The 22,697-nt window shown below is 37.1% G+C and overlaps 1 protein-coding gene across 4 annotated transcripts in view; it reads left to right on the top strand.

Annotated features, from left to right (window-relative positions):
* Positions 1–22,697, top strand: part of MANBA (mannosidase beta) — a 142,725-nt gene that overhangs the window by 70,469 nt on the left and 49,559 nt on the right. For all 4 annotated transcript variants that reach the window (XM_010363321.2, XM_030914984.1, XM_030914980.1 and 1 more), the window contains 3 exons: positions 1,659–1,834; positions 2,745–2,855; positions 19,789–19,940. In XM_010363321.2, the coding sequence (XP_010361623.2) occupies positions 1,659–1,834; positions 2,745–2,855; positions 19,789–19,940 (439 nt within the window). The remainder of the gene's footprint in view (positions 1–1,658; positions 1,835–2,744; positions 2,856–19,788; positions 19,941–22,697) is intronic.

The following is a 22,697-nucleotide window of genomic DNA, read 5'->3' as shown; positions in this document are numbered from 1 at the left end:
AAATCCAATTCCAGAGACATTATATAAACAATGTAAATTTAACAGGAAATGGAGGACAGAGTCGTACTGCACATATATAAAACTCTACTTCAAAACCCTTTTGAAACATTCTGACAACCCCAAACTCCACACCCAAAGTTCATCCCTCATCTTTCTTCTTTCCGTATAGCTCTCCTCTTCGGTCTTGTTTTCTCTTCTTTCTGATCAACACTCTTTTCCTCCTCTCTGTTCCTGGCTTTTCCAAGTGGCATTTTCTGAGGCTTTTTGCACACAGAGAGATTTTATCTTTCTGCTTCTTTCATATTCATCCTGGTATATCACTGTGCTGGGACCCTTAGCAATTCTTATAAAATGCAAGTCTGATTACGCTCTTTGATGAAAAATCTTCAATGACTCTACATTGATCTGGGGTGAAATTGCCAAACTCCTCACCTGTTCGTCCTTTGGACACTGCTCAACTTTTCAATTATGCTGACCCCCCTCATCAATTTTGTTATTGCCCAAATTTCCTTGTTATGGCATTCCTCTCTCTCACTCATGGGCCTTCACATGCTTCTGCATGCCTAGAATCCTTATCATCTTCCTCCGTACTTAGCTGAGGCATCCTTCTGGTCTCAGCTAGATACCACTTTCCAATGAAAGCCTTCCTTGGCCAGGCATGGTGGCTCATGTCTATAATCTCAGTGCTTTGGGAGGTGGAGGCTGGAGGATTGCTTGAGGCTAGGAGTTTAAGACTAACCTGGACAACAAAGTGAGACCTCATCTTTACAAAAAGTAAAAAAAAAAAAAAAAAAAAAAATTAGCTAAGTGGGGTGGCACATGCCTGTAGTGCCAGCTGCTCAGAAGGCTGAGGCAGGATGATCGCTTGAGGAGTTCAAAGCTGTCGTGAACTATGATCGTGCCACTGCCAGGGCAACAGAGTGAGACTCTGTGTCAAAAAAAAAAAAAAAGAGAAAGCCTTTCTTCACCCTCTGTGTATTAGATGTGCTTTCTGACGTCCTGTTTTTATTTCTCAGGACAGCCTTTTATTTCTCCTGTCCTGATTATTACACTTTTGAATTTGTCTATAGACTCTTAGTTCATGAGAGTAGGGGCCATGTTTATCCTGGTCACCATTTAATTCCCATCATTTAGTGGACTACATGGCACATACAAAGTCCTCAGGAAATATTTTTTGTATAAATTATCTGCATTTCAAGTGTAACTTTATTTTTTCACATTTGATTAATTTTAATACATATAAATTTATGTATTACATAATTTAAAAACCCATTTACATTATAAAGTAAAAATACTATTACTTTTCACTTTATAAAGTATTTTTACTTTATAAAAAGGAACAAATGTGTATCATTCTTGGAAAATTTATTTTATCTTTCCATTTGTTATTTTCTGTTTATGCTCCATAAAGTTTTATGACTTACAATCATAACATTTTTAGAGTGGAAGTCTATATAAAATATATCATTTTTGTTATTCTTCCTCAGAATGAAGGATTAAACTGAAGATTAAAGAAAATTTCCACGAAGTTTTCATTACGACAGCATTGTGGAGCACTTACTGGGTTTGAAGCTGCTTTAGTCTTACCTTCAATGAATCCTGAGAAGTGCAGTGATAATGCTTAGCATTTTATATATTTTTTTCTTTTTATATTTTAGATAAGAGTGCCCAGGAGTGGAATCTGGAAATAGAGGCTACATTTGATGTTGTCAGCTCAAAGCCAGTTGGTGGTCAAGTGATCGTAGCCATCCCTAAGTTGCAAACACAACAGATGTACGATATTGAACTTCAACCTGGAAAAAGGATTGTTGAGCTATTTTTGAACATTAGCAAGGTAAATGATGGTACTTCCTGAGAAGCAATGGATGAAAAGCAATACCTGTGCTAAAGAAAAGATTAGAAAGGAGGGACTAAGTATGAAAGAAAAATCTACTTTCTCTGCTTATATTTGTCGTTTTCTTCTCTAATTTTAGTCTCTCATATGTTTTCTGTATGAGCTAAAGAATGATTTTCCCAAATTTTAAGATTAAGAAAATAGAGAATATATCATTAATTTGGCAATTCTTCCTCTCATTTTATTTTTATCATTATATTTTAATTTTCTGTAGTATTTGTAGTATCCTGAAGCCAAAATACATTCTATGGATTATATTTAAATAGCAGTGGTTATTTTTGGTACTTGTCAATTATTTTAATTATTGATACTTATATTCTACATGCATAATTTTAATTCTAAACTCATGATCTTTCATACGTCAAGATAGAATGGATTATTTTTATCTTTTCTTTTTCCTTTTTCTATTCATCTAATTAATAATTGTGTACTAAAAAAGATGGAGCAAAATAACATTCAGTAGCTGTTGAGATAAAGTAAGAACTCAAAATGATTTTTAGTTTTTGACGTGAAAGAAGAGTCAACTTCAGAGTCCCATTCTAAGTGTTAAGAATGTGGAATAAATGTAAGTTTGGTGTTAGAGATAGGAAGAGTTGTTTTTCTGAACACTCATGTTATTTTGTTCTTTCCTTTTGCTTTTGATGTATTGATCCATGCTAGATTCCTAGCATGCTGATTTTTAAATATTATCAATGAATTGGTGTGATTTGACATCATATAAGTAGGGAGATTTACATTGTTTTAGAACCTAGAGTTTTATACTTGACTGTATGAGAAATTGATGTGATACTTTGAATCTTTTTTGCTGAAAATATGACATATTAGAATGACTATTTAGTTTTCTTAAAAGAATATTACTGTAGAAACTTGGTGGCCTCATGGACATGGAAACCAGACTGGGTACAACATGACTATTCTTTTTGAACTGGATGGAGGCTTAAATATCGAAAAATCAGCTAAGGTAAGTAAGTAATTTAAAATATTTTGTGAAATAATTACATTTCTTTTAGAAATAGTAATACAGAGCTTCATGGGGAAAGAAGAAACTATCAAAACTCTTATGTCTCCACCCATCAGAGACAATTTCTAGTAACAGCATTCAAAAGCTTCTCTCTGTGTGTGTGTATACATATATATATATTTTTTTCTTTTTAAAATTTTTTTCTTTGAGACAGAGTCTCGCTCTGTCCCCCAGGCTGGAGTGCAGTGGCACAATCTCGGCTCACCGCAACCTCCACCTCCCGGGTTCAAGCAATTCTGCTGCCTCAGCCTCCCGAGTAGCTGGGATTACAGGCACGTGCCACAATGCCCGGCTAACTTTTGTATTTTTAGTAGAGATGGGGTTTCACCATGTTGACCAGGCTGGTCTTGAACTCCTGATATTAAGTGATGCACTGCCTTGGCCTCCCAGAGTGCTGGGATTACAGGCATGAGCCACTGTGCCTGGCCTTATATTTCTAAATGGATCATACTTTAGATATTATTTTGTCAATAAGGAGTCTCCTGCTATGATTTAAAATTGTACCTTATATCAAAATAATACATGTGTAATTTCAAAACTCAAATATTACTAGAAAGTTTATATGAAGAATAAGATCCCTTGCCCAACACTTCCTATTCCTACTTCCTACTCCTCAGAACCAATAATTTTTAACTTTTATTTATTTCCTCTAACATTCTTCTTCATTTTTCTAAATAGATGCTTCTACTAGTGTTTTCTGATTTTTCAGTTTTACCCATTTTGGGATATAGTGCTAGGAATTGGAAAGAACTGCACTTTGTTATGTATTAGCTATAGGCTACTTACTTAATCTCAAAATATGTAAAATGGGGACAATAAAAACGAGATGGCTTGGATATGGCTTACGAGAGTCATGGCATATAGTTAGTAGAGACAGTATTAACCCTCTTCAAAGATCTCCTCTCCCGGACACCAGCTTCGGTGTTTACAGTTGGCTGGTGTCACTTCTCATATTTGGTATTGCCTCTCCTATGGGCCAGACAACATGCTAAGGGTGGAGATATGTCCTTCAAGAGTGCATTTGCTATTTTTCTTTTGTTCAATCATGCTGTGTATTTTCTGAGACACTGAACATGTGTGTGTGTGTGTGTGTGTGTGTGCACGTGCGCGGAGTTATGTACAGGGAGAACATCCTGGACCCATCTTAAGGGCCAAAGCATTCACTCTTATTGTAACCCTCTTGGCTGAGAGGGTGTGTACTGTCTCACACAGTGAGTTTGTTGTGTGTTGTTTTCATGAAAATGTAAAAAATAATGAGTCATTCCAACTTACTGCAGAGAACGAAGAGGAACTTCTGTCTTTTTCTAAAGGAAATAGTTCTTTTTCTTTCAGGCTAAAATGATTGTATTATTGTTCATTACACATAAAGATGCCAACCTTTGAATCAAGCAGTAACAGGAGTGAAGGAGGATGTAACTGCCCCACGGCTTGAGTTAATGCATGTGTGTGAAATGTGCTCTTTGGCTGTGGCTGCTGTAGATTTGCTATTTTTGAGGCTGATTCATTCAGTACATACTTAGGGCAAACGTACTGTGTTTTGGCTGTTTTGCTAGGTCCTGGTGATAGAGCTGTGACTAAGACACTGCTTCTGTTTCTCTCTGAGACCTTGGTAGAGCTAATAATCTGATTGGGAAGTGAAATCATTAAATGAGCCATTGGAATAAATTAGCACTCTAGAGATGTAGAGAGTGCCATTGAAGTACAGAGCAGGGGCATTCTGGGAAGATTCCCAGAGCCTGTGTCCTGAGGGATAAGTAGAATTTGGCCAAGTAATGTAGCAAAGAGGCAGAGGGAGAAGAATGTGAGGGCCCAAGGGCTAGAAAGGATGTTGCACGTTTGTGCAAGTGAAAGAAATTTCAACGCAGCTAAGGTTGAGTTTGAAGTTGAAGAACAAGAGATGGTGTTGTAAAAGTAGCTAGGACAAGGTCCTGCAGGGCCTAATGAGCCGCATGAAGGAACAAGCACTGTCCTGAGTGCTGCCAGGATTCTTGGAAGGATTTTAAGGAGGGGGTAAAGATTATATGCATATTTTACAAAGATTGTGTAGATCAGATTGGAAGAATGGTAAGAGTAGGGAGCCAGTTAGAAGACTGTGGTGGTAATTCAGACAAGAAATGAGGATTGGTTAGTCTACAGAATTGCTGAGGAAATAAATCTGAAAGCGATTTAGGATATAACATCAGCAGGCTTGATGATGTGGGAGTGGGACAAAAGGAGTTAAGAATGGTTCCTCAGTTGCTGGTTTGGGCTGCTGAACAGATGGCAACTCTGTTCATTGAGTTGCATTACTCAGAAAGAAGAGAAGGTTTGGGGGAAGGGGTTGGGTAGAAATTATTTCAGTGTTAGATATGTTTTGTGTGGAGCGACTGAGAGACACCCAAGGAATAATATTTGATGGGTGTTTAATTAGATAGGTCTTAAGCTTAGGGATTGCATCTGGCTTAAGGATATAGATGTGTAAGTCAGCAGAATGTAGATAATTGTAGCCATGGTAGTGGATGAAAGACCTTAGGGATGGCACAGAGAAAAGAGCTAGGACAGAACCCCAGTCAGTCATAATAAGTAAAGTTGGGGTTTGGGGAGAAGCCTGTAGAAGAATCTAAGAAGGAATGGTTGACAAAGTGGAGGGAAAACCAATTTGAGTAGGGAGTCACAGAAATCAGAGGGAAAGAGTGTTTTAAGAAGCAAAGAATGTTCAGAGTCTTGAATGCTGCAAGGGAGCTCAAATTAGAAAAGAATTGAGAAAGATCCTTTAGATTTGGTGGCAAAGAGATTACTGGTCACCTTGATCAGCATGGAAATCAAATTGTAGTGGGCTGAGGAATGACTCAAGGAGTAAAGATGGTGAATATAGGCAACTCTTCTGAAAATATCTGATTGGAAACTATGCCTAAACCAGGTGGTGATGGTGGCCAGTTGGGATCAGATTGGCTACACATAGGCAACTGAACAAATAAGTAAATATATTGAAGTGGTGGAAGCCAGCCTTTTCATGAATGGAGAAAGGTGGTATCAACATAGAAAGGGGCAAAGCTACAATGGATTCGAATTGGAGCTAAGAGTATGAAGTCATGATTTTCAGTATGTGTAGACAGATAAAGAAATGTCCATGTAAATGCATGTGTATATGTGGGTAGACACACACACACACACACACACACACTCACTCATATTTCCTAGCTCTTTTTACATATTTCCTAATCCTTTCTCAGAGCACCTGGGAAGAGTGGCTCTCTAGTAGCAGTGAATGGATTTAGGACCCATATCTTGATCTGGAATACCACTCTGTGCTAAAAGCAATCAGGGCTCTTTAGAGAAATGACTGATTCTCGAGCTGGAGCCTGGAATATCTTGCTGTTCCAGGAAGTAAGGAGGTACTCAATAATAATGTGACACATTGAAAGGACACAAGGGCCTTCAATCTTCAGTCTTCAATCTACTATAATCTTCAAAAATGTCAAGGAAAGATTGAGGAACTGTTCCACATTGGAAGAGACTATGTACGAAGTGGGTGCAGTGCAGTGATCTTTTTTGTCATAATGCTATTGGGGCAACTGATGAAAACTTAAATGGGGGGGGTCTCTGGGTGATGGTCATATAGGAGTTCTTTGTATTACTGTTGCAACTTTATTACAAGTTTGCAATGGTTTCAACATAGAAAAGGATACCATTATGAGAATGAAAAGCAACAGCAAAATCCTGATGGGAAGGGGCTGGTAGCGAGGGAAAGACTAAAAGGAGTTAGAAAGCAGGGAGGCAGTTGAGAGGGCAAGGTCTCTGCGAGGTAGGAAATAAGAAGAGGATGGATTCGCTTTGGGATGAGGGGCTCTGTTTGAGTTATAATAGTGGTGAAAGGTAACACCTGGGAGGAGAGGATGCAGCTTGAGGATGGAGGTAATTTTGAAGCTCTCTAGGACCACTTAAAGTATATTTTCTTTCTGTAAGACTTGCAAACTCTTTTGTCAGTGGAGTTTTAGGGTGAAAAAGTAAACCTGAGAAAGAAAGCTAGGGAGTTTTGGTCAAATAACATTTTATTTTTTATTTATTGTGAAATATAACACATACAGAAAAATACACAAGCCATAAGTGAAAAGCTTAATGAGTTATGAGAAAATAAACACTCGTGTAACTGTCGTCCTGTTCAAGAAACAGAACATTAATTACTAGCACTTCACACCTCAAACTCCCCCCTCCCTTCTGTGAGCCTCCCCAATAATGACCCGTTTCCTTCCCAAAGATCCACTGTCCTGACATCCGTCACTAGGTTACTTTTGTCTGTTTTTGAATTTCATGTACATGGAACCATATAGCATGTATTCTTTGGTGTGTGACTAATTTGGCTCAACATTATGTTTTTTACATTTAGATATAGTAGTGCCTCCTTATCTGTGGTTTCAGTTACCCGTAGTCAACTGTGGTCTGAAAATAGTAAATGGAAAACTCCAGAAATAAGCAATTCGTGAGTTTTAAATTGCTCACTGTTTTGTGTAGCATGATGGAATCTTGTGCTGTCCTGCCCTGTCTTGTCCAGGACATGAATCATTGCTTTGTTGAGCTTATCCTTGCTGTATACATTATCCACCTGTTAGTCGCTTAGCAGCCTTCTCCTTTATCAGATGGAAAAAATCATAGTATATATGGGGTTCGGTACTATCTGCAGTTTCAGGCACCTACTGGGGGTCTTGGAGTGTATCCTCTGTAAAAAGGGGGAACTGCTGTTTGTTGTTCTGTGTAACTGTAGTTTGTCTATTTAAGTTGTATAAGATTTTATCATACTGCACATTTTGCTGTTGCAATTTGAATAATTGCCAGTTTTGGCTATTCCAAGTAATGCTGCTGTGAACATTACTGATATGACACTTGGAGCATGTACGCCCCCAATGGCCTATCTGCTGGGAGTGGAATTGCATGATTATGGAGGATGCATGAGTTCAGCTTTTTCGGTTATGCTAAACTGCCATCCAAAATGGTTATATGAGACTTGCCTAGGCTCCTCATGCTCACCAGCACTTAGTACTGTGTCAGACGGAACATCGAACACTGTTTTCTCATCATCAGCCCCTCCTTATCTCACCCCTATTGCTCTTGTTTCCTGATGGCTTTATTGTTACCATGGGCTTGCTTTATGCAAAAATAATTCTACTTTAAATATACCTCATTGAAATCCATCTTGCTTCAGTTTTATATCTTTCTTTCTTGCCTCTCCTCTTCCATTGAGCTTAGAAACGTGTTTAGGATTTTTTTTTTTTTTTTAACTGAGTGTATCAGCAGCATATTTGACTCAGACAAAAGGTCCTGGGGAAGTTACAGATTTTGAATGCAGCCCATACAGCAGAAATGTATGGAATCATGAAAGAATGCAGGCACTCGAGAGAGAAGAAAGTGCTGACTACATTTCTTTGTGAACATGGCAGAATATTTTGATGACTGAGAATTTTCTTATGTTGAGTGACATTGGGGAAAATGGTTTAAGCAAGAAGGGAGGTAATATATTGAAAAAATGTCAACAGGCAATTTAAACATGAATAAATAACAAGATAAAAAATAAATGTTGGGATATCATAAAGTCTGCAAAATAAATCATTGCATGAGGGACCTTAGAATGTGAGTCTGGGAGAGTTAACTTTATCAGTTTGGGAAACCAAATTGATTTTTTAACGAAAGAAAAAGTTTTGTGTTTTAAGTGGGAATGGGAGAGGATACTCTGGGTAAATGGAATAAAAAATCTGACCAATCAGTTTTTCCCATTCTCTGCCCAGGTTAACTCAGTGTTTTTATCCTACTAATTGATTGTACTGAATTGACTGGGTAACATGTTTTAATGAACTAATACATATATATATATATATATATATATATTTTTTTTTTTTTTTTTTTTTGAGACGGAGTCTCGCTCTGTGGCCCAGTCTGGAGTGCAGTGGCCGGATCTCAGCTCACTGCAAGCTCCGCCTCCCGGGTTTACACCATTCTCCTGCCTCAGCCTCCTGAGTAGCTGGGACTACAGGCACCCGCCACCTCGCCCGGCTAGTTTTTTGTATTTTTTAGTAGAAACGGGGTTTCACCGTGTTAGCCAGGATGGTCTCGATCTCCTGACCTCGTGATCTGCCCGTCTCGGCCTCCCAAAGTGCTGGGATTACAGGCTTGAGCCACCGCGCCCGGGCCCGAACTAATACGTATTTTTGAATGCTTATTATGACTTGCTTTTATGGAAAAACAGGAAACCAATTAGTTGATATTTCTCTTACACATAATTGATTTTATAAGAATTTCCCAGGTATTCTATGTATAAGGTATCGTTTTGCTGAAAGCAGCAGAAGGCTGTTGCTGTGTACATTTGATCCTGGGATCAAGATTCTCCAATTAAATTATTGTGGGAAAATAGATGTAATAATAGGTATTCTATAATCAACTAAAACTTGTATTTCATAATTCCCAAGCCAGAAGAGGTGAATGATTGTCCATGGCTATTACAATTACAAAAACAATTGGGAGTTTTTTTTCTTTTACAGTGTTTTTTTTTTTTTTTTTTTCAATGTCACTTTGTTCTTTGTTTCTTAAATTCCTGTCTTCATCTTTGCAAATTCCGCAGGGCAAAAAACCAACGTAATACTAGTGGAATTTTTTCTAAGTGCTACTCTTGGCTCTCTAAAGACCTTAAAAGTACATCGCCAAATAATGTGGAATTAAGAATAATCAAGATGTATTTTTGTATTGAGAGGGCACAGAGATTATGAAATGTGTCTCTTTCTGTATTAGGTTTCTAGGTCTATCATTACAAATTACTATAAACTGAGTATCTTAAAATTTATTTTCTCACAGTCTTGGAGGCTGGAGTCCAAAATCAAGATGTTGGCAGAGCCATGTTCCTTCCAAAGGCTCTGGGAAAGAATTCTTCCTTGCCCCTTCCAGCTTCTCATCATTGCTGGCATTCCTTGACTTGTAGATGCATCACTCTGATCTCTGTCTCCACCATCATATAGCTTTCTCCTTGTGTGTGTCTCTTGTTTCCTTTTCGTATAACTACACCAGTACAAGGTCATTGGGTTAGGGCCCAGTATGACCTTGTTTTAACTGAACTAAATATATTTGCAAAGACCTTATTTCCAAATAAGGTTACATTTTTGGGTGGACATGAATTTTGGGGGGACACTGTTCAACCCAGTACACTGTCCTTTTGGCCTTATCCTTGTCAGAAGTTTTATTAAAGATTTCCAAGATAGCTATAGGCAGTGGCTTTCCCAGGTGGGCCATAGGAGCAGTTGGCCCTAGGTGCAGACAGTAAGTGGGTGCCTTGTGTGTAGACTATACATTGGCCTGTTTTTCATTATTACTATATACTGGCAATTCTATTAATAAATAATGCCCCCTCCCCCAGTCATATATTGGTCTAAGTTCTACCTGTGTGTTTGGTTACTCTTGAATGTTAATAATATACATGTATGCTTAGATTTAGCACACTTTTATTACCAGTCCTCTAATAGACTTTATATTCTACATGAAAGTTAATTTGGAGTATTTTTTTTTTTTTTTTTTTTTTTGAGACAGAGTTGTCTCTTGTTGCCCACACTGGAGTGCAATGGCACGATCTCGGCTCACCGCAACCTCTGCCTCCCAGGTTCAAGAGATTCTCCCGCCTCAGCCTCCTGAGTAACTGGGATTACAGGCATGCACTACCATGCCCGGCTAATTTTTGTATTTTTAGTAGAGTCGAGGTTTCTCCATGTTGGTCAGGCTGGTCTCAAACTCCCGACCTCAAGTGATCCTCCCACCTCTGCCTCCCAAAGTGCTGGGATTACAGGTGTGAGCCACCGCACCCGGCCTGGAGTACTCTTAGTTATACAGTCATTCCCAGATAGATGAAGATTCAGCTTCATGCAGTCATTTTGAAAACAAATTTATAACAGTTTGGAATTGTTCGAGCTTGCTTTGAACACAGTTTGCGCCTCCATTCCCTGTCCTATACATGCCTGCGTTTAAAAGCATTACAGATTAGAAATAAACATCAATAGCACAGTGATTATAAAAAAGGAGAAACTCAACATAAGTTACTTCAATTTGACATGATCTCTTGGAGTTATTTTTATGCTTTAAATTTACAATTGAGAAAGCTATGGATTCTGAGGTGTAATGTGTAATATTTTGCTTGGTAAGTGCATGTTTTAGTTAATGTATGAACTATATTCTACTAATTTTAATGATGTCTTTAGAATTGAACTTTATTCTTTTAAATTTGTTGTTTTAAAACTAAAGAAAGAGTCAAACTAAAACATGACATCAGTGGTATGCTTTAGTAGGGGGTGGCAGATATTGAAAAAAATACTTTGGAATTATTATTATTATTTTGTTCTTTTTAGAGGCAGGGGCTTACTCTGTCACCCAGGCTGCTCATAGCTCACTGCAGCTTTGAACTTCTGGGCCCCTGTGATCCTCCTACCTTATCCTCCTAAGTAGCTAGGACTACTACAGGCACATGCTACCATGCCTTGCCTATTTTATTTTTCTGGAGATGGGGAGAAGTTAGCTCTAGGTGCAGACAGTAAATGGGTTTTGCAACACAACCTGCCACGTTGCCCAGGCTGGTCTCACACTCCTGTCCAAAAGCAATCCTCCTGCCTCAGCCTCCCAAAGTGTTGGGGTTATAGGCATGAGCCACTGCCTGGCTGGAATTCTTTTTGACAGCACTCTGAACACTTTAAACAGAGATCAAATGTGTGAATTGGTCAGATAGGCCTATATTGAAGGTGGCAGAGTGGAAATAAAGAAGTCATTCTTACATTTCTGGAAACAGAGATCAAATGTGTGAATTGGTCATATAGAAGGTGGTAGAATGGAAATAAAGGAGTCATTCTCATATTTCCAGAAAAACTGCTGCAGAATGCACAGAAAATAGCTTCAAGGAATGGGATTATTATTTCATAAACCTCTGCCATTGTCCAGGATAAAAGATGCTGCATATGTGGCCAGTATTCACTGTGGAGTTCATGCAAAAATCAAAGAAATTAATCCCCAAAAATATTTCAGCCTCTTGGAAATTATTCTCTGAGCCTTGTGGAATTTGCTTTTTTGGAAACTTTTTTTTTTTCCTGTGTGATTTTTTTATTAGAACTTCGGAAAAATTGTATTCATTCTTTCTCATCTCACCTCATTGATGGGAAAAGCTGCAGAAAATCTTTCCTAGACAAGATGGAAGGTTCATTATGAAGCTGGGTCACTGTAGAAAAATTTTGAAAAGTTATCTCAACTTTGAAGAACCATGTAATCCAAAGAAAATGTGGACACATGAATCAGCTCAGATATTTCACTCTGCTGTATGCAGTTCTCTCTTTGGAATTATCTTTTTTCCAGTGTAGTTTTAGATGACATTAATCACATACAAAAATATTTGCAAATAGTCAGACTCTATCTTGAACAACGTACAGTGAAATTCCCAACTTTACAAGTCTTCTTTGAAGACTTTGAAGGTAAGTGCACAGAAATTTTAGTGAAGCCTATTTCCTGTGTAACAACAAAATATAAGGAAATAGACATTTACATAGAAAAAAGAATCAAATTTTGAAGAAGAGTGCCAGGAGAACAACAAAGAGTTGCTGGTTTTCCATAGCTCAGAGAAATCCACATAGCAATGCCAAACGCCCCAATTGTTGTCCCTGAGAACTGGACAGTTGTTCTCACAGCAGTGAATTAAATAGTATCTGTGTTCACAATCATTTTCTGTGATTTTACAGAAGAAATACTTGAGAAGTGGGATTTTTTTTTTTTTTTTTAATACCTCAGAGGCATTTGTAAGTAGTTTGAACGAAAGTCAAAAGAACAAAGGCATGGATATGACTGCATTTTTTGGAGTTGAATGTGATGTGGAATTTTTATGAATCTCTACCAAACTTATTGTGTTTAATACTTTTCTAAAATATTTGCGTATCTCTGTCCTCATCTGGAAGAACATTTCTGAGTTAAAATTAACAAAAGGTGTTTTTCCATCAGCTATGACAAATGAATCAAAAGATCTGGCTATATCCTTCATTGAACATGTATGTCCAAAGAAGATCAATTTTGAGAAAGTTGTTGACAGATTTTTAGAAGATAAGGCTGAAAATAGCAAATATTATTATTTCTTACTATAGCATACCATTATGTATGTTATTCCCTTTATGAGTTTATTAAATATATTAGTATAATCAGAACTTGAATCTATTAACTTTTCCTTTTTTGTACTCTAATATTCGTTTTACCTTTTAAAACACTGGCATGATTATGCAAAGTTCAGTGAAAGAAAATTTTTAATGTCTACATTCTTTTCTGGAATTATCATTATTCATTTCATTTCATTACTTCTATTGAAAATAACTTTGTCATATAGAAGAGGAGGTCTTAAAAAGTGATCCTATCTGGTGTCAGATATACTAGATACACATCTGGCTACAAGGATAGATAACTGTGCCAATGTTAATGTTAATCTGTTAACTTCTGGTTGTGCTATCTGCAAATTGCAAGGGCACAACAAAGTAATGTCTCTTGTGTCATCCTGCAGGGACCTGGTTGACAAGAGCTATTTGTGGAGACCCAGAGCTTGTTTTCTCAATACTTTTACACGCTAGAGCCTTTCAGAACAAAGACAGAAATGCAGTGTTTGATTGTCTCTTAAAATATATGTAAAAGGATTTTAGCAGGTTTGACATTTGACAACGTTTAGAAATAAGTGGGTTTCTTTTTAAGAAGAAAATTGCCCTTTTGAAAATCTAGTGATGCTATTACAGCTTTTTAAGTATCTGATTACAAACAGCTGAGAAGTGGCCTTGGGCTTATGAATCAATGATTCATTACATATCATCTGTTTCGTCTGCCAGAGAAAGAAATTTGAGGAGTACCGTGTTTATCAGTCACGTACCTCTTAAGCCCTTTAGTTCAGATATCCTTAATTCTTGTTTGAAAGAATGCATTCAACTATCCTGCACTTTTAAAGTTAATCCTTCTGTTTTGAAAATGAAATGTTTATGAAGTTCATAAAAACACGGATTTAGTGAGGAATTAATAGAAACTTCAAAAATAGATAAAAATTTAGAAGTTAAAATTTTTAATTTTCAAACTGCCCGACTTACACATTTTTTAGTTTCTTAGGTATTTATACCTTTTTCATACCGTTAGACAATAATTTGCTTTGTTGGACTGTTTAAAAAATTTTAGTCTCATATGAAGATTATATATTTACTTTGGATGCAAATATGTGTTACTCAAGGGTCTTTTCAAGAAATCTTTTAGAACCCATTATTTTCTCTGAAGTAAAATACCTGTTGTAGAAGAAGGCTTTTATGTGACTTCAAGATTGCCAGAGGACGTGGAAAATTACTGACACTTATCATAGAAGCAGGAGCCTTTCACTTGTCAAAGAATGCCCAGAGGGAAAGGTGGCTGGTGATTACTACTTCACCTCTGAGGCACTGTCAGGTGGTTTGGGTTCGTTTGTCACCCCAGTCATAACTTGTTATTGCAAGAGTTGGGGGATAGGGAGAGATGTCTTTTTATAAGAACATTTGCACAGAAAGGAAAAATGTGCTGGAAAGTATTATGTTGTATAGTTAATACAATTTGTAGCCTTCATAGATATTAAGAAATAAATAAATTCTATTTTCTGCGGTAGTGATTCTCAAATTTTTCTGGACTCAGCACTGCATTATACTTACAAAAGTTATTGAAAACCACAACATGCTTTTGTTTATATGGGTTATATGTACCGATATTTACCATGTTAAATATTAAAACTGGGAATTAAATATTTACTTATTCATTTTAAATAACCATAATAAACTCATGGCACATATGACTATTTTTATATATGACTTATTTTATAAAAAATATATTAACAAAAAAACTAGTGGAAATAATGACAGTTTTACATGTTAGCAAGTCACTTTAATGTCTTATTTAGTAGGAGACAAAGGGATTCTCATCTGTATCTGCCTTCAGTCAATTTGCAATATGTTGTTTCAGTTGAAACAGATTAAGGAAATCTGACCTCACACAGATATACTTGGAAAAGGGAAAAAATAGTCTTTTCAGATAAATTGTGGATTTTCTTTTAACAAAGGATAGTTTCTTAAAGGTTAGTTGCAGTGTGAATTGCAACTAACCAATGAACTTTTTATTCTCTTACATTAAAATCCATTGGTCTATCTTGCACTTTGTTTGAATTCTTTACCCATATTACATGATATTGTAATCTAAAGCATTGGTTATTGGAAAATGTTTGTTTCTTCAGAGTTACAGATCTTCTAAATGTTGAAACATTTCCTTTTATAATATCACATTTGTTAATATCACCACTGATGTCATCTAAAAAGTTTTTTTTTTTTATTATACTTTATGTTCTAGGGTACATGTGCACAACGGGCAGGTTTGTTTCATATGTATACATGTGCCATGTTGGTGTGCTAAACCCATTAACTTGCCATTTACATTAGGTATAGCTCCTAATGCTATCCCTCCCCCCTCCCCCCTCCCCACAATAGGACCTGGTGTGTGATACTCCCCTTCCTGTGTCCAAGTGTTCTCATTGTTCAATTTCCACCTATGAGTGAGAACATGAAGTGTTGGTTTTTTGTTCTTGTGATAGTTTGCTGAGAATGATGGTTTCCAGCTACATCCATGTCCCTACAAAGGACATGAACTCATCCTTTTTTATGGCTGCATAGTATTCCATGGTGTATATGTGCCACATTTTCTTAATCCAGTCTGTCATTGATGGACATTTGGGTTGGTTCCACGTCTTTGCTATTGTGAATAGTGCCTCAATAAACATACATGTACATGTGTCTTTAAAGCAGCATGATTTACAATCTTTTGGATATATACCCAGTAATGGGATGGCTGGATCAAATGGTATTTCTAGTTCTAGGTCCTTGAGGCATTGCCACACTGTCTTCCACAATGGAAATAGTTTACAGTCCCACCAACAGTGTAAAAGTGTTCCTATTTCTCCACATCCTCTCCAGCACCTGTTGTTTCCTGACTTTTTAATGATTGCCATTCTAACTGGTGTGAGATGGTATCTCATTGTGGTTTTGATTTGCATTTCTCTGATGGCTAGTGATGATGAGCATTTTTTCACATAAATGTCTTCTTTTGAGAAGTGTCTGTTCATATCCTTTGCCCACTTTTTGATGAGGTTGTTTTTTTTTTTTCTTGTAAATTTGTTTGAGTTCTTTGTAGGTTCTGGATAGTAGCCCTTTGTCAGATGAGTAGATTGCAAAAATGTTCTCCCATTCTGTAGGTTGCCTGTTCACTCTGATGGTAGTTTCTTTTGCTGTGCAGTAGCTGTTTAGTTTAACCTGACAAAAACAAGAAATGGGGAAAGGATTTCCTATTTAATAAATGGTGCTGAGAAAACTGGCTAGCCATAAGTAGAAAGCTGAAACTGGATCCCTTCCTTACACCTTATACAAAAATTAATTCAAGGTGGATTAGAGAATTAAATTTTAGACTTAAAACCATAAAAACCCTAGAAGAAAACCTAGGCAATACCATTCAGGACATAGGCATGGGCAAGGACTTCATGACTAAAACACCAAAAGCAATGTCAACAAAAGCCAAAATTGACATCTAAAAAGTTTTAAAGTAAGTATCTACTACCATAAGGTAGTAGATACAAGTTTTCCCTAATCCCAATTTTTACTTGAAAGTTTGAGTTTTATCCTTAGCCACAAACACTGCCAATTGTTTTCCTTGATAGGCTCACTTCATTCATTTTTTAGAGAATGTCTGCCAAGTATTCAAGTCTGAATAACCATCGGTTGTCTGTCAGTCCTTCTATCAAGTAAAAATGGAGTGTCATGAACAAGGCCAATTCAGCTTACATACAACTCTAATAATGGCCCAGAGGCTTTTCCTCCAGCTATCTATTGTGAATGGTGCTTTATGGGTATTGCTCATTTCATAACGCAGGGTATTAAAATTATGCATACTGAGGGTTGGGATTTAATGAAATTAATGTTTACTGCTTTATCAAGGACATTCTTAAGTGAAACTGGCTTTTTTCATTTTCCTGCTAATGCATGAAGGTGAAAGATGTAACGACTACTAGCAGTTTGGAGCTACTGGCTTGATTCCTGCTAAGGCAGCAGCAGTATTACCTACCACTGCTTTTGTAACATCAGTGACAATGTTAACACAGTAATTACAGGATAACCCTGAGATTCAAAAAGTTATTTAGTACTTTGACTATTTCAGCACCTCTTGTGTATTGTTGCCAAAAATTCACAGAAAAGAAGATTTTTGATGATTTATTGTGTTGATAACAGACAAATACAAGCAAACTGGCAAGTCCATCTATATCTGGAGATTCACTCATTTGCAAAGCAAAAGTATGATTATTTCAGAGGAGATATCAGGCCAGTCTTCATACTGCAGTCAAATCTCTCAGCTAGACAAGTTACTCTGTCATTGCAAAGTGGCAGTGCTGTTATTTCCTTTGCTGACTTTCCATCTAGTAAGCATTCTGCAATGTCAACAGTACAACTATCTCTCAGCTAGTATGTGTACTTCTCCAGCCAGGAGTGCATAACTAACCCTGTAAGATGCTCCAGTGGGTTTTTCATGTCTGGTTTGAAAAGATGTAATAAACACGGTTTGACTTTTAATGAGCTTATCATGTATAAGTTTAAATATTCAATTCTCTTTTCTTCATACTGTGAATGATTTGTCTCAATGAGACACTACAACTTAACTGGCACCATAAATATTATTTTAAAATGTTTCATTGCATAATGCACAAAAAGATAAGTTATTAACATCCATAAAGTTGAGAGAAAGATGGGTTTCATCATAATTTCACTTCTTATTCATAATTTTACCCAGTTTTTTTAGAGTAGATTCTTCCCTTCCATGAGTTAAAAGACTGTCTGATATGTCAGTTTCACTTTTTTCAGCAACCTTATAGACAGATAGTGTAGTTATACATTGAGAAGGTAAGTCTTCTTTTTTTTTTTTTTTGGGAAGGAGTCTTGCTCTGTAGCCCAGGCTGGAGTGCAATGGCATGATCTTGGCTGACTGCACCTTCCACCTCCCGGGTTCAAGTGATTCTCCTGCCTTAGCCTCCGAAGTAGCTGGGATTACAGGCATGCACCACCACACCCAGCTAATTTTTGTGTTTTTAGTAGAGACAGGATTTCACCATGTTGACCAGGCTAGTGAGAAGGTAAGGCTTCTGATCTCATTTTGACAATTCATCCCTAAATTAGACAAAAGTATTATAAATAAATTTTCTTTTAGAACAAGATAAAATATTACTAAAGTGTAAAATGAGTTTCAATTAAAATTAGAATTTGTTTTTATTTGAAAACTTAAAAATATTGCTGTGAAGAGTAGTACCTACTCCTTTTGTGCTTCTGTGTAGTTTGCAAGGGAAACTTTGGGGTTCAAAGTAAGAATTTATTGAACAACAATGAGGGTACAGAGATTACAGCAGGAATAATCAAAGACAGCTATTAATAGTAAGAGCACAGTAAAAGTACTGAGAACAAACTGAGTTAATCTGAAAATGCACTGCTTCATACCATAAACCTCTGCCACAGAGCTACATCACAAAGGAATACACAGCACACATTCCATTAGCTGTCAGAGTGATGAAGTAGGCGCACATCATGTAGTCTCTGGAAAATTCCACTGACACTCAGAGACTGAGAGAGATAAAGGCAAATAGTGTTTTAGTTTTACTCTAAGTAAAGTCAAGGACCCACTGAAAGTCTCCAGGGGACCTCCTGGAGTCCCCAGGCCACACTTAAAGGACCACGCATTGTTCTAGATATTGGAACCCACCATCAATGGTGTTTTAAAAGTCACCTCTGAAAATGTGCATTCTTGACATTTTGCAACCCTGAAGCAGGAGTGATCATTGCGTGTCAAGATCCTCCTTAGGCAGGACATATTCTGTATCTTCTTGTAAAGTTAATTCTGATACCTTTTGTCATTTCACATAAATAAAGGCAGGAGTCAGGAAGCAGAATGGTGGATACTTTTATTACATGAAATAATTTGACTAATTCATTCACTGATTTTTTAAGTTAGAGAAATGTGTGTTTTTGGCTTAAGGCTAGGCTTTATTGGTATAAAATCTTCTCATATAAACTTGATCCAATTTATGGCTGGCAAGAATAAAGATTTTGATAAAAACATCAAAGCTTCTCTATCTGGGGTCTTGCTGCCCATGCTTAACTGGGGGAAAACCTGGCTAGGCTGTCACCAGGATGGAGCCTCTGCTTCCTCTCCAGAGCACCAACAGCACCGAGTGCGTGCTCCTGCCCCGTCTACTTCCATTAGAACACCACGTTCATCTCCAGTCAAGAAATCAGAGTGTGCTCAAACATTGAGTTTCATGTGTAGTTAGGATTAAATTACCCATTGAACAAAGTGATTTTATGGTAATGTGTTATTAAGATTGCAAAGTTGTTAAGTTACAACATTTGATTCTAAGATGCATGTTTGGCTACTTTTTAACACACTGAAATGAGAATGTGTTTTTCAAAGACAGCATTTTTTTCTGTTTTTTTAAAATAGCATGTTTTTGTTTTAATTCAGAAATGTTATCTTCAAATAGTCTTTTTTGATGTTATCACAAATGCCTATTTCATGTGGAAGACTACAGGAGCTCTTTAGTAGTTTCTATATTTCTCTTTTAAAAGAGAAATAACAGATGCTAGCAATAATTTATATGTGTATATTCCTGAAATGTACATTTCCACATTATGTGCTTCATAGTAAAGAGGAAAATTAACATTAAACTACTGAATGTACATTTTTCAAAAAGGTCTGCTTCTTTTTTAAAAAAAACTATTTTGCTTATGTTTTAAATTTGATATTCATCATTTAATTCTGTTCATTGCAGGTTTATTTTAGGACAGTGGAACTTATAGAAGAGCCCATAAAAGGGTCTCCTGGTTTGAGTTTCTATTTCAAAATTAACGGATTTCCCATATTTCTAAAAGGCTCAAACTGGATCCCAGCAGATTCATTCCAGGACCGAGTAACCTCTGAGTTGTGAGTTACTGTCCTTCTTTTCTTGTTCCTCTTTTAATTAAAAGTCCCGCAAAGCTTGAGATTTACTCATTTTTACTTTCTTTAGTCCCTGGGCAAGGAACTAACAGGTAGTATAGAATTCTAGATAATGGAAATTTTAGAATGGACAGGATTTTAAAAATCATATATTCCATTCTCCTGGGCTACAGGTGGTCTTAGAGCCAAACTATTTGAGACTGTTGAAGCCATTCAATTTTAGAAAACTATTATATGTTTACTCTGGAGAAATAAGAAAATGACTAATTAGTATTTTGAATAGTTCCTGAAAAAAATATTAAATTCACTATTTTCATCTTTTCAAATGACACCTTAAATGTCTTTGAGCATGGTTTTGAAAGATAAGAACACATATTTACCTTTCTTCTTTTTTTTTTTTTTCTTTTTTTGAGACAGAGTCTTACTCTGTTGTCCAGACTGGAGTGCAGTGGCAGAATCTCAGCTCACTGCAACCTCCGCCTCCCAGGCTCAAGCAATTCTCCTGCCTCAGCCTCCCAAGTAACTGGGATTACAGGCGCAGGCCACTACTGCCCAGCTGATTTTTGTATTTTTAGTAGAGACGGGGTTTCACTATGTGGGCCAGGCTGGTCTTGAACTCCTGAACTCAAATGATCCACCTGCCTCGGCCTCCCAAAGTGCTGGGATTACAGGTGTAAGCCACCGGGCCCAGTCCCATATTTACCTTTCTATGCTAAGGTATTTGCATATTCTTTTACTTTTATCTTAACAAAAGAACTAAAAAAAAATCTTGTGTGTTATGGAGGTGCGGTTGTGGGAGGGTGGGGAGGAAACTGGGAGCCAGCTGGTCAGAGGATACAATGTAGCAGATATGGTCAGAGGATGCAATGTAGCAGATATACAGGAGAACAAGCCCAGAGATCTGATGTGCACTGGGAATATAGGTAAAATTTAAAAAAAAAAAAATGTGCTCTTTATAGGATTCATGCTAAATGAGTAGATTTTAGCTACTTTTGCCACAAAAGCAAAAAAGAGTGGAAAACTATGTAGGACAGCAGTTTCAAACATTTTTGGCACCAATAACCAGTTTCATGGAAGACAATTTTTCCACAGATTAGGGGTAGGGGGTGGGGGGTGGGGAGATAGTTTTGGAATGAAACTGTTCTACCTCAGATCATCAGGAATTACATTCTCATAAGGAGCATGCAACCTGTATCCTTCACATGCACAGTTCACAATAGGGTTCCTGCTTCTATGAGAATCTAATGCTGCTGCTGATCTGACAGGAGGTCAGGTAGTAATGCTTGCTCACCTGCTGCTTACCTCCTGCTGTGCTGCCTGATCCACGGTCCAGTCCGTGGCCTGGGGGTTGGGACACCTATTATAGGATGGTAAGTACATTAGTTTGTTTCACTGTAGTAACCTTTTAACTATCTATCTCTATATATATATCCCATAACATCATGTCATATACCTTAAATATGCACAATGCAATTTATTTAAAAACAAAATATAATCTCAAAAGTTCTAGATCTAGGAAAAAAATTTAAAATGTTTTTCCCTGAGACTGAAGAAATAGAACTTTGGAAGAAAATAATATTTCCTAATTGGATCTGTAAGCTTACATCTTTTTATTTATTTATTTATTTATTTATTTATTTATTTTTTATTATACTTTAAGTTCTAGGGTACATGTGCACAACGTGCAGGTTTGTTACGTATGTATACATGTGCCATGTTGGTGTGCTGCCCCCATTAACTCGTCATTTACATTAGGTATATCTCCTAATGCTATCCCTCCCCCCTCCCCCCACCCCATGACAGGCCCCGATGTGTGATGTTCCCCTTCCTGTGTCCAAGTGTTCTCATTGTTCAGTTCCCAACTATGAGTGAGAACATGTGGTGTTTGGTTTTCTGGTCTTGCAATACTTTGCTGAGAATGATGGTCTCCAGCTTCGTTCATGTCCTTTGTAGGTTAGTATTGTTATGTGTGAATTTGATCCTGTCATTATGATGTTAGCTGGTTATTTTGCTTGTTAGTTGATGCAGTTTCTTCCTAGCATCGATGGTCTTTACATTTTGGCATGTTTTTGTAGTGGCTGGTACTAGTTGTTCCTTTCCATGTTTAGTGCTTCCTTCAGGAGCTCTTGTAGGGCAGGCCTAGTGGTGACAATATCTCTCAGCATTTGCTTGTCTATAAAGGATTTTATTTCTCCTTCACTTATGAAGCTTAGTTTGTCTGGATATGAAATTCTGGGTTTAAAATTCTTTTCTTTAAGAATGTTGAATATCAGCCCCCACTCTCTTCTGGCTTGTAGAGTTTCTGCCGATAGATCTGCCGTTAGTCTGATGGGCTTCCCTTTGTGGGTAACCCGAGCTTTCTGTCTGGCTGCCCTTAACATTTTTTCCTTCATTTCAACTTTGGTGAATCTGACAATTATGTGTCTTGGAGTTACTCTTCTAGAGGAGTATCTTTGTGGCATTCTCTGTATTTCCTGAATTTGAATGTTGGCCTGCCTTGCTAGGTTGGGCCTAGGCAAAAAATGTTCTCCTGGATAATACCCTGCAGAGTGTTTTCCAACTGGATTCCATTCTCCCCGTCACTTTCAGGTACACCAATCAGACGTAGATTTGGTCTTTTCACATAGTCCTGTATTTCTTGGAGACTTTGTTCATTTCTTTTTACTCTTTTTTCTCTAAACTTCTCATCTCACTTCATTTCATTCATTTGGTCTTCAATCACTGATACCCTTTCTTCCAGTC

Source organism: Rhinopithecus roxellana, chromosome 2 (genome assembly GCF_007565055.1).
Source record: "Rhinopithecus roxellana isolate Shanxi Qingling chromosome 2, ASM756505v1, whole genome shotgun sequence".
In the NCBI taxonomy this organism is placed as follows: domain Eukaryota; kingdom Metazoa; phylum Chordata; class Mammalia; order Primates; family Cercopithecidae; genus Rhinopithecus; species Rhinopithecus roxellana.
The sequence above is the reverse complement of the archived record's forward strand: the minus strand, read 5'-3'. Positions and strand labels throughout refer to the sequence as shown.